The sequence below is a fragment of the Saimiri boliviensis genome, chromosome 13 (genome assembly GCF_048565385.1).
Source record: "Saimiri boliviensis isolate mSaiBol1 chromosome 13, mSaiBol1.pri, whole genome shotgun sequence".
NCBI classification, from domain to species: domain Eukaryota; kingdom Metazoa; phylum Chordata; class Mammalia; order Primates; family Cebidae; genus Saimiri; species Saimiri boliviensis.
The window spans coordinates 42,082,518-42,094,599 of record NC_133461.1 but is presented as its reverse complement, the minus strand read 5'-3'; the positions used below and the strand labels follow the sequence as shown (position 1 = coordinate 42,094,599).

The 12,082-nt window shown below is 41.1% G+C and overlaps 1 protein-coding gene across 3 annotated transcripts in view; it reads left to right on the top strand.

Moving 5' to 3' along the window:
- Positions 1-12,082, top strand: part of ELP2 (elongator acetyltransferase complex subunit 2) — a 46,589-nt gene that overhangs the window by 9,764 nt on the left and 24,743 nt on the right. For 2 of the 3 annotated variants that reach the window (XM_003924719.4, XM_074383571.1), the window contains exons 6-11: positions 1,164-1,228; positions 2,589-2,655; positions 3,145-3,285; positions 4,780-4,875; positions 6,269-6,369; positions 6,577-6,708. In XM_003924719.4, coding sequence (XP_003924768.1) covers positions 1,164-1,228; positions 2,589-2,655; positions 3,145-3,285; positions 4,780-4,875; positions 6,269-6,369; positions 6,577-6,708 — 602 coding nt within the window. The remainder of the gene's footprint in view (positions 1-1,163; positions 1,229-2,588; positions 2,656-3,144; positions 3,286-4,779; positions 4,876-6,268; positions 6,370-6,576; positions 6,709-12,082) is intronic. The other variant, XM_074383572.1, reaches the window with a different exon arrangement.

Genomic DNA, 12,082 nt, shown 5'->3' with positions numbered 1-12,082 from the left:
AGGCTGGAGTGCAGTGGTGATCATAGCTCACTGCAGCCTCAAACTCCTGCGCTCAGGTGATGTTCCCACCTTAGCCAAGTAGCTGGAACTACAAGCGTGCTCCACTACCTCCAGCAATTTTTTTTATTCTTGTAGAGACAGGGTCTCTTTATGTTCCCAAGGCTGGTCTTGAACTCCTGGATTCAAGTGGTTCTCCTGCCTCCACCTCCCAAAGTGCTAGGATCACAGACATGAGCCACTGCACCTGGATCCCCTTGCATAGCTTTTTAAATTTTTTATTTTTTTGAGACAGGGTCTCATTCTGTTGCCCAGGCTGGAGTGCAGTGGTGCAGTCACAACTCACCTCAGCCTCCTGAGTAGCTGGGACTCCAAGCACATGCCACCATGCCTGGCTAATAACCTTGTGTAGATTTTTAGCCAGGTTGAAGTGCAGTGGTGTGATCTCGGCTCACTGCAATTTCTGCCTCCTGGGTTCAAGTGATTTTCCTGCTTCAGCCTCCTGAGAAGCTGGGATCACAGACCATGCCCAGATAATTTTTATACTTTTGGTAGAGACAGGGTTTTATCATGTTGGCCAGGCTGGTTTCAAACTCCTGACATGAGGTTATCCACCCACTTCAGCCTCCCAAATGATCACGCCCTAGGATTACAGGCGTGAGCCACTGCACCCAGCCTTTTATTTTGTTTTAAATGAAATAAAACAAGGTTTTCAAACAAAATATAAGGTCCTCAAAGTAACAAACATACCCTTAAATCTGTGTGCAGTAGCCATAATGCTGGGACTGATAGTAGCTGTTCATTATTTAGTTGTCCTAATAACTTTTCATCTTGGTCTTCTGGCTGACATGGTGAAAATGCTCTCTACTTGCTCTTGAGCTTATTTTTCCACTTCTTCTATCATAAGTGGCATCAAATGGAGGGAAGGACTGGATTCTCATTTAATAGTCATTATTTACTAAGTAACCACTGAATAGGACATTTTAGAATGTTCATTGTATTCCTGCAGAGCTTGAGTATTATCAATTATTCGTGTAGTGGTGTGGGAAATAGAAGTCAGGATTCTTTACTTAGACCTTACAATCCAGTATAGTTGATAATTATAACATGTAGTGGAATAGAGAACTCTCAGTAAAGCCTGTTTTTTTTCTGTTCCCCCCACCCAGTACCAATATTAGCATGTGGTGATGATGATTGCAGAATTCACTTATTTGCCCAACAAAATGATCAGGTAATAATATTATTAAGAGGCTAGAATTATGTTCTACTTAGTTATATCTCAATACAGACTATATCCAGACTATAGAATTTTAGGCATGTTCTAATCCAAACCAAAGTAATCCAATAGAGGAATCTTTTTTTGACAGTCCTCTGTTAAGATGGTTGTCTACTCTGAACGTGAAGTAACCGCTGCCTTGACTATCAGGCTCAGAGTTGTTAGGGGGAAACAGGTCATTAGGCGGGGGAGGAGAGAGGGAAGATGCTGTGGTAGTTGTTTTTCTCTTAAAAATTTAAATGAGCTATAACATACTACAGTGAAGCATTCCTAGAAGTGTTTATTTGCCCTTCTGAGCTTTCCTTATACTTTGAGTAGTTAAACTAAAGGAGAGAAATTTAGAAAGGGGTTGGCTAACTCTAGACTTAATTATTTAATAGTGAGAATACTTGTTTCTTTGCATTCTATAAGAAGGTTAAAAATGGTTGTGAAAGTCCATCTATTCAACTTTTTTTTTTTTTAAACGAAGTTTTGCTCTTGTTGCCCAGGCTGGAGTGCAATGGTGCAATCTTGGCTCACCACAATCTTTGCCTCCTGGGTTAAAGCGATTTTCCTGCCTCAGCCTCCCAAGTAGCTGGGATTACGGGCATGGACCACCATGCCTGGCTAATTTTGTATTTTTGGTAGAGATGGGGTTTTTCCATGTTGGTCAGGCTGGTGTCGAACTCCTGACCTCAAGTGATCTGCTCACCTCGTCCTCCCAAAGTGCTGCTGGGATTACAGGCGTGAGCCACCACACCCTGCTTTTTTTTTTTTTCCTTGTTGTGTCTCCTGGACTGGTACGGTGGTGAGAACATGGCTCACTGTAGTCTTGACTTCCTGGGCTCCAGCAGTCCTCCTGCCTCAGTCCCCTGTGTAGTTGAGACCACAGGCGTGTATCATCATGTTTGGCTAATTTTTAAAATTTTTGTGGACACAGGGCCTCACTTTTTGCCCAGGCTAGTTTCAATGTCCTGGCCTTAAATGATAGTCTCAACTCAGCCTCCCAAGGTGTTAGGATTATAGGTGTGAGCTACCATGCCCAACCCACCTTTTCTTTATATTGTATCTACAGTAGGTACTATTTTATTTTGTAAACATTTAAAATATTTGAGATTACAAATATTGTATTATCTACTCAGAGTTGCTCCAGTTAGTGGTTTAGATATTATGTGATGGGTTTTTCATTGCCAAAGGAAAGCTTTTTCCTATCTAATCAGATAGTGTTCTCAGTAAAAGAGCAATGCAGTAGGACTGTCTGAGACCAAATGATGTCATCGGTATATATGAAGTTGTTAAATTCCTACATCAAGCCCAATGATTTTTATCTTATTAGTTTCAGAAAGTGCTTTCTCTCTCTGGACATGAGGATTGGATTAGAGGAGTGGAATGGGCAGCCTTTGGTCAGTACATAATTTTGCTAATGCACCTATAATGGAAGCAAGTATGTGTTACTTCCAAGAAAGCAGGCTTTTATGTTTTAATTTTTAAGTTTTATTTATATGTCATGTTTTTCTGTTGTCCCAATGAGAAAGGAGGATGCTTATCCCTTCTGTTAGTTGTTAGTTGGGTGGTAGAGGATTAAACAAATTGATATTTATTAGATGATACTAGTTGTCTTGTTCACATGCAGACCTTCTTATAAAGTTCTTTGTAGAACTTAGTAGACTATGTATGAGTACTACATGTTTTATACATGTATTAGTATTGCATGCATATTTGTCAGTGTTACTAAAAATGAATATAGGTCAAACGAATTGAAGGGTACAGAAACAAAGTATTGTTTTTTTTTCAGGAAACCTAGAAATATATATATTGTAGAGAAAAAAGTCTTATACCTAAACTTCACAATATAATGTTTTAAAATTAATAACAACTTATTTTTTAATTAGGTAAAGATCTTTTCCTAGCAAGCTGTTCACAAGATTGCCTGATAAGAATATGGAAGCTGTATATAAAGTCAACATCTTTAGAAACTCAGGATGATGATAGCATAAGACTGAAAGAAAATACTTTTACTATAGAAAATGAAAGTGAGTAATAATGAAAATATCTGATATAAAAATACTTAGATCTCCTAGTTCATTTTTTTTCCCACCACACACCTGTGTGAAGGTTAGTTTTTCACAAGTGTCAGATTCCTAGATTCCTACCTGAAATTTCTTTGTTGTTTTTTTTCTTTTTTTGAGACAGTTTCACTCTTGTTGCCCGAGCTGGAGTGCAATGGCATGATCTTGGCTCATTGTAACCTGCACCTCCCGCATTCAAGCGATTTTCTTGCCTCAGCCTCCTGAGTAGCTGAGATTACAGGCATTGGCTACCACATCCAGCTAATTATTTTGTATATATGTGTATATATATATACACACACATATATATATATATATATATATATATATATATATATATATATTTATTTATTTTTTTTTTTTGAGACAGAGTTTCACTCTTGTTCCCCAGGGTGACAGATCCCAGCAATGGCGCGATCTCGGCTCACTGCAACCTCCGCCTCCTGGGTTCAGGCAATTCTCCTGCCTCAGCCTCCTGAGTAGCTGGGATTACAGGCATGCGCCACCATGCCCAGCTAATTTTTTTTTTTTTTTTTTTTTTTTTTGTATTTTTAGTAGAGACGGGGTTTCACCATGTTGACCAGAATGGTCTCGATCTCTTGACCTTGTGATCCATCCGCCTCGGCCTCCCAAAGTGTTGGGGATTACAGGCGTGAGCCACTGCGCCTGGCCCAATTATTTTATATTTTTAGTAGAAATGGGGTTTCACCATGTTAGCCAGGCTGGTCTCAAACTCCTGACCTCAGGTGATCCGCCCGCCAATCTGCCCGCCTTGGCCTCTCAAAGTGTTGGGATTACAGGTGTGAATCCCTGTGCTTGGCTTCTTTTTTTTTGAGGCATCTTACCCAGGCTGGATTGTAGTGGCATAATCACAGCTCACTGCAGCCTTGGCTCAAGTGGTCCCCCTGGCTTAGCTTCCCGAGTAGCTAGAACTATGCTACCACACCCAGCTAATTTTTAAAATTTTTTGTAGAGATGGGGTCTCACCCATCTCTACAGAAGACAATCTCCCTTGACAGGTGGGAATTATGGAGATTACAATTCAGGATGAGATTTAGGTGAGGACACAGAGCCAAACCATATCAGTATTTTAGGCTATTAAATTCTCATAATGAGTGAGGATAATAAGGATGCTGGCATGTCTGTTTTTCCTTCCTCATTGTAATAAAATAGTAGCTGTCTCAGAAAATTGTAAAACTAGAAGATATTCCTTAATACCTACTTATTACCAGCTAGAACAAAATATAAGGAAAAATTAATAACTTTTTCTCCTATAATTTTGAACAGTAGTGGAGATTAAAGAAGTTTAGAATGCATGTTCTTTTTGTTGAATCTCAACTATCATCTTCTGTTCTTTTTTTTTTTTTTTTTTACATAGTTGCCCAACTGGCTTGGTTATGAAAATATTCTTTTTAGAAGAGCTTTGAGGAAATAATACCTTCACTGCTTTTGTTATAGGTGTTAAAATAACCTTTGCTGTTACTCTGGAGACAGTGCTAGCTGGTCATGAAAACTGGGTAAATGCAGTTCACTGGCAACCTGTGTTTTACAAAGGTAGGAAGAAAAGCATAAACATATCCCTTACTCCAGTTAAATCTTATGGCATGGTAAGCTGACCAAATTAAGTGGAGAATTTTTTTAGTATGATGAAAAATCTCAAGTACATGACATTTTCAAGTTGGCAAAGTATAATGCTGCATTCCTATTCTGCTAGACACTCAATTCTATTGAACATTGAACTCCTAAGTGGGAAAAGTGTGATTCCTGCCATGGTGCTGAAACTACCACACGCCCATTAAGTTTTTCTCTTAAAACTTTCCACTTGATTATTATGGGATTTAAGAAAAACTGACTCTTGGGCCGGGCGCAGTGGCTCAAGCCTGTAATCCCAGCACTTTGGGAGGCCGAGGCGGGTGGATCACGAGGTCGAGAGATCGAGACCATCCCAGTCAATATGGTGAAACCCCGTCTCTACTAAAAATACAAAAAACTAGCTGGGCATGGTGGCGCATGCCTGTAATCCCAGCTACTTAGGAGGCTGAGGCAGGAGAATTGCCTGAGCCCAGGAGGCGGAGGTTGCGGTGAGCCGAGATCGCGCCATTGCACTCCAGCCCAGCCTGGGTAACGAGCGAAACTCCATCTCAAAAAAAAAAATTAAAAAAAAAAAAAGAAAAACTGACTCTCAAGCCAGCTTCACTGGATCCTTTACCCTCAGCAATAACAAAGTTGGTACCACTGACATACATTATTTATGAGGAAGTAAGACTCTGTTTCTCCGTCTTTCTTTTGCCCTTTATCTCCATTGTGGAGTGACAGTTCTGTGCATGTTCAGGCTGGTGCTGAGTGTACAAGTAGGTGAGGCATAGCCTCACATTCTTCCCTGGCCTCTTCCCAATAATTAATTTTTAGGCAAACCACCATTCAATTCTTCCTTACATTGTGCCATGTTTGCTATATTGAAAAAAAAAAAAGTTGGAATTATGGATATTGAAGACCCCGTTATGTATTCTTTCCTGAACATTTTCCTTTCATCCTTCCCTAGAGGCAATCATAATAATGACTTCAGTGCATATCATTTTCATGCATGTTTTTATACCGTTGCTACACATCTATATAGCTATAAACAATATTGTTTTATAGCTATTAAAACTTGGCAGCAATATGTATTCTTTTACAGCTTGCCTTTTAGCTTACTATGTTTTAGAGCTGTATCCACATTGATTTGTGAAGCTCTAGTTATTTGTCTTTATTGTACAATAATACTGTCTGAATATATTACAACCTGTTTATCTTTTCTTCTAGTAGACATTTGTAGTGTTTGCACTTTTTTGCTATTACAAAAAATGTTGCAGTGAACATTCTTGCAGTACCCATGTTGTTTTTTTTCTGGTAATCTACAAACATGATGCTTGTTGATCACCTAAAGGGATTAGGTTTTATTTTTTAGATGGTGTTCTACAGCAGCCAATGAAATTATTGTCTGCCTCCATGGATAAAACCATGATTCTCTGGGCTCCAGATGAAGAGTCAGGAGTTTGGCTAGAACAGGTAAAAATCTTAGATATTTAAGGAACAGAAAATTAAGTTTTGTGAACTCTGTATTTAAATCCCAAGTCTATATTGATAGACCTGCAAATTTTCACTCTTTGTGTATGTTAAAATACTGGGAATTTAACAATCTCTAAAATCAGTGGTTTCTCTTGTGAGTAATGTGGACTATTGGCTAAGAATTGTTTTCTGTCTGTTATTGTACAGGTTCGAGTAGGTGAAGTCGGTGGGAATACTTTGGGATTTTATGATTGCCAGTTCAATGAAGATGGCACCATGATCATTGCTCATGCTTTCCACGGAGCATTGCACCTTTGGAAACAGAATACAGTTAACTCAGTAAGAAAAGAACATTTAAATAAAACATTTCTAGTCAAGTAGAGTGAATCCTAGCTAAATAGTATTTTACTCTTAACACTCTACAGAAACATAGTAGAGGTACTTTAAGTTAAAGTGACATAACTTTTTTCTGTAGACACTGTTGAGGTATTGAAATTTGCATGTAGGTAAATTTTTCACGTAAGTGCACTGTATTTCTTTAAGCTATAGAAGTTTTTAATGAGAACTTTTCTGAGATGTGTAGCTTTCCTGTCTTCTTAAAAAGATAACAGAATTAGTTGTCTTGCTGGACTACTAGGTCCCTATTATTGAATGAATGTCAGTCACAATAAATGACTGACATTCAATAAGTAGGAGCACACCTGGGCATGGTGGCTCGTGCCTATAATCCCAGCAACTTGGAAGGCTGATATGGGAGGTTTGCTTGAAGCCGGGAGTTTGAAAACAGCCTTGGTGACAGAATAAGACCCTATCTCCAAAAAAAAATATAGTATCTCCCTTTAGTCATGTAACTATCTCTCTACAGCATTCCTTCTCTTGCTTTGTCATCTGATTTGCTTCTGATCTGCTCCTAGTTTGGGAACATTAGATAGCAAGGACAGAGTGGCCAAGAGCACAGGCCCTTGGAGCTAGACAGCCTGGGTTCACTTACTAGCTGTGTGTCCTTGAGGACTTTAGTTAATTCCTGCCTCAGGTTCCTCATCTGTAAAACGTGGATAGAGTTTTTTTTCTTTTAACTGGATCTCACTCTGTCACCTAGTGTGATCATAGCTTACTGCGACCTCATACTCCTGGGGTTAAGCAGTCTTCACAGTTCAACTTCCTGAGTAGCTGGGACTATAGGTGTGCATCACCACACCCAGCAAATACTTAAAATTTTTTTGTAGACACAGTGTCTTGCTTTGTTGCCCAGGCTGGTCCTGATCCTCCTGCTCAGTATCCCAAAGTGCTGGGATTACAGGTGTGAACCACTGCATCTGGCATGTGGATTGTTAATAGCAGCTACTTACAGAGTTATTTTTTTGTTTTCTTTTTTTGAGACGGAGTTTTGTTCTTTTGCCTAGGCTGGAGTACAATGGTGCGATCTTGGCTCACTGCAGCCTCTGCCTCCCGGGTTCAAGTGATTCTCCTGCCTCAGTGTCCTGAGTAGTTGGGATTATAGGCGCCCACCACCACTCCTGGCTAATTTTGTATTTTTAGTAGAAACAGGGTTTCACCATGTTAGCCAGGCTGGTCTCGAACTCCTGACCTGAGGTGATCCACCAACCTTGGCCTCCCAAAGTGCTGGGACTACAGGCAGGAGCCATCGCATCCAGCCTACTTAAAGGGTTTTTATGAAGCTTAAATGAGTTAATATTTATGTGATGTGCAAAACAAGGCCTGGCACATACTGGATGCTATATAAGTGTATTTTATGTTACTATTTTTTTTAACACTTACTGGTGTATTATAAAGGATATTGCAAAAGAAACAGAAGTAGAGACATATAGGGTGAGGTATGGGAGATGGGGTGCCAAGCTTCCATGCCCTCCCTGGACGTACCATCCTATAGGAACCTCCATGTGCTCAGCTATTCGGAAGCTCCCTGAACTGTGTCCTCTTTGGTTATTACGGCAGTTTCATGATGTCAGCATTTTTTCCCCCAGGGTGGAACACTCTCATGGTGGGGTTTAAGACATACAATCAGACAGGTAGGGAAGATCAGAGTCCTGTCTTGGGGCAGGTGAAAGGAGGTCAGGAGACAGTTGGTCAGAGGCCTGCCCCTGAAACCTAACATACCCAACATTGTAACTGAAGACTGTAACAAGGGCCGTGGGAATTTTAAACCAGGAACTGTTGTCAAAGAAAACCAGCGTACGTAACATCTCAGGCCATGGATCCTTTACATAAAAAAATATAGGCTGGGTGCGGTGGCTTATGCTTGTAATCCCATTGCTTTGGTAGGCCAAGGTGGGAGGATTACTTGAGCCCAGGAGCTCGAGACCAGCTTGGGAAACATAGGAAGATCCCCATCTGTAGAAATAATTTTAAAAATTAGCCATCGGTGTGCAGCCCTGGGCATGGTTGCAGGCGCCTATAGTCCTAGCTACTTGGAAGGCTGACGCAGGAGGATTGCGTGAGCCTCGGAAGTTGAGACTGCAGTGAGCCATGGTTAAGCCACTGAATTCCAGCCTGGGCAATAGAGCAAGACCCTGTCTCAACAACAAAAAAAAATGTATACACATACGCAAAATCAAGAATTAGTCCAGTCCGTCATGCTGTATGAATGCCTCCCAGGATAAGGCCACTCAGGTTTGCAGATTTCCTCCAATCTTGTCAGGTTTCAAAAGGAGTGGCCTCTGTACATATTATATACAGCTTCACTTTTTCAGACATCTGGGATAATTGAGCTAAGAGACAGTGTCATCTCTTGCTCTGAGACTCTCTTCTGAGTTGTTAATGTAATACTGAATTTTCCTCAATGACCCATTTATTAATTTCTTTACTCTCAGCTGCTACTTTCCTTTCTTTATTAATACCCAAACCTTTTCACCTTTTCAAGGAACATTAGAATTGCCATTGTGCTGATCTAGATTGCTGGCAGTAATACAAGTCAAGCAAGTAGCTCCTTGGTCCACTACATTCAGACAGGGTAAGGTTAGGTAGATGCCGAACTAGTGAGCTGTTTCTACCACCAGGCAATGTAGCTATTTTCACCTTTAGGCCCAATTTTGCTAGATGGGGGTGAAGGTACAAACATACCCCCATGCCTTAGGAATTTTCATACAATGCTTAGAAACATGGTTAAATGTCCTGTGTGTGTGTGTGTGTGTGTGTGTGTGTATGTGCACGCGCGCGTGTGTCCTCTTAGAAATCATCCCTGCTGTTTCAGCACTTCTTGCAGCCCTGGTCCTAGGACCAGTGCATCAGATACAGGAGAAAAAATAAATTAAAAAAAATTTTTTTAAGGTGATTTGGGGAAGGAAGAAAAAAATTGTAGTCATTTTACCAGTGTACTCCTCCCTTGGCAAGAACTGCGTAGTCATACCAGCATCCTCCCAAACCCCCTTCCCCATATCATCAGGAAAAACAAAAAACCCAGCAGGGACATTAGTCATACCAGCATCCTCCCCAACCCCCTTCCCCATCAACAAGAAAAACAAAAATCTAGCAGGGACACTAAAGTACACACTCATGAAGGTATATAAGCCAGCCCTTCATGCTTTTATTTCCCCCTATTTTAGATAACCAATGTTTCAGTTGCCCATTCTACTTCTCTGTCAAACTATGACTCTAAGGAGGAGATATCCCTGCCCATTGTTGGACATTATGAGCTGTACAGCGTATTTTTTGGTCTGAAGAAATGTAGTCAGCCATCCAGATCAGTTTAGTATCTTCTGTTCTGGTTTTTTAATGGCACAAATTGAACATTTTTATCTTCTGTTGGATAAGCAAAACCTACTACACAGTCAGTTTCACTTCCTGTCAAGACCCATTTATAGTTCCCCAGGGCTACTAGCATCAGTCTTACTTGCCAGCCATGTTCATGGCCTTCCCACCAGAGTATGTCCTGTAGTCATCAGCAGTCTGTCTCTCTTGCTGACAAACAGAGCAGTTCTTCCTGGCATTAGTTACCTTGGAATTGCCATCTATTAACTAAGCAGCTCTTGAGAGCTATTCATCCGGCACTGCAGAATCTAGCAGTTTTTCACACAGTTCCAGAGTCAGTTCTAGGGGAAAAGAAACTCTTTGCTTGTGTTATCTCCTCCTTGCCTTCTGCAGGTAGCATAAACTATTTCCGTTTTATTATGGAACTCTTCCTGGCACTGCCATCCCCATTAGAATGTTTCTCTGACATCACCGGAGACAGTCTGGATGTTTCAGCTATCATAGGGGTAGTTTCAGCTAACGTCTTGAGGGGCAAGACAGTAAATGCCCCTCAAGTGGAAATTCTCCAGTCCAAACCCCAGTAGTTGTTACTGGGAGGTGCTCAGAGGCTTTAGCCATAAGCCTGAGGAGCTCTGCCACAGTGGGTGATGAAGTACAGAATTTATCCTTCCCAGCACTCTGGCTTCTACTCTGCATTTTGTGGTTCAGGCAATTCTGGTTCCCATTTAGCATATCCAGTTAATATTGCCTAAAGGTCAGATTTACATGCCTTCTGTTTTACAGTACCAGGTAGGAGAAACATTCCCCAGTAAGAAACAACGTTCATTCCCATGATATAATCAGGTAGAAGAGATGCAACCACTTCATATGAAGTGTGTTCAAATATACCAACTTTCCTAATCCTATTAACACTTACATTTTTATGTTCTCTTTTCAGAAACTTCACCCCCAGACCATTTTACCCTTTCTTGTGCAAAAAGCTTTAGGTCCCTTGCTGCTGAGGGTTGAGCCTAAAAACTCCAGCCCTTTTGTCAGTCTTTATCTTCATTAGTTTCCCCCACTATTGTCCCAGGCCAGATCACATTTTTCATTGTAGTGTCTGCCTTCCAGCTTTTTCTTTCTTTTTTCTTTTTTTTTTGAGACTGGGTCTCATTCTATTGCCTAGGCTGGGGTACAGTTTTGCAGTCCTGGCTGACTGCAGTCTCAACCTCCTGGGCTTAATCGATCTTCCCACCTCCACCTCCTGAGTAGCAGAGACTATAGGCAGGCATCACAATACCCAGCTAATTTTTGTATTTTTTGTAGAGACAGAGTTTTGCCATGTTGCCCAGGCTGGTCTCAGACTCTGGGCTCGAGCAGTCTACCCGCTTCTACCTCCCAAAGTGCTGAAATAATAGGCATGGGCCACCATGACCTGCTCTACCTTCCAGCTTTTAACATTTCTCCAAACTGGGAGAAATACAGTAAACTGGTTTGGCATCCTTTAATAGTGGGAGACCAGGAGGGACTTCCTTTGGTCCAGCCAACCTTTGATAGTGTTGTATTAATACCTTTGTTTTAGGCCAGGCATGGTATCTCACACCTGTAATCCTAACACTTAGGAACGCTGAAGTGGATGGATCTCTTGAGCCCAGGGGTTTGAGACAAGCCAGGGCAACATGGCAAACCTAGTCTCTACAAAAAATACAAAAATTAGCCAGGTGTGGCTAATTCTTTAGTGTGAAGAAATAACAATTGGCCATCCAAATCCATTTAGTATCTTCTGTTTTTGTTTTTTCGAGACGGAGTTTTGCTCTTGTTGCCCAGGCCGGAGTGCAATGGCGCGATCTCGGCTCACTGCACCCTCACCTACCTGGTTCAGTTGATTCTCCTGTCTCAGCCTCCTGAGTAGCTAGGATTGCATGTGCCCACCACCACGCACTGCTAGTTATTTTTATTTTTATTTTTAGTAGAAATGGGGTTTCACCATCTTGGCCAGGCTGGTCTCGAACTCCTGACCTCAAGT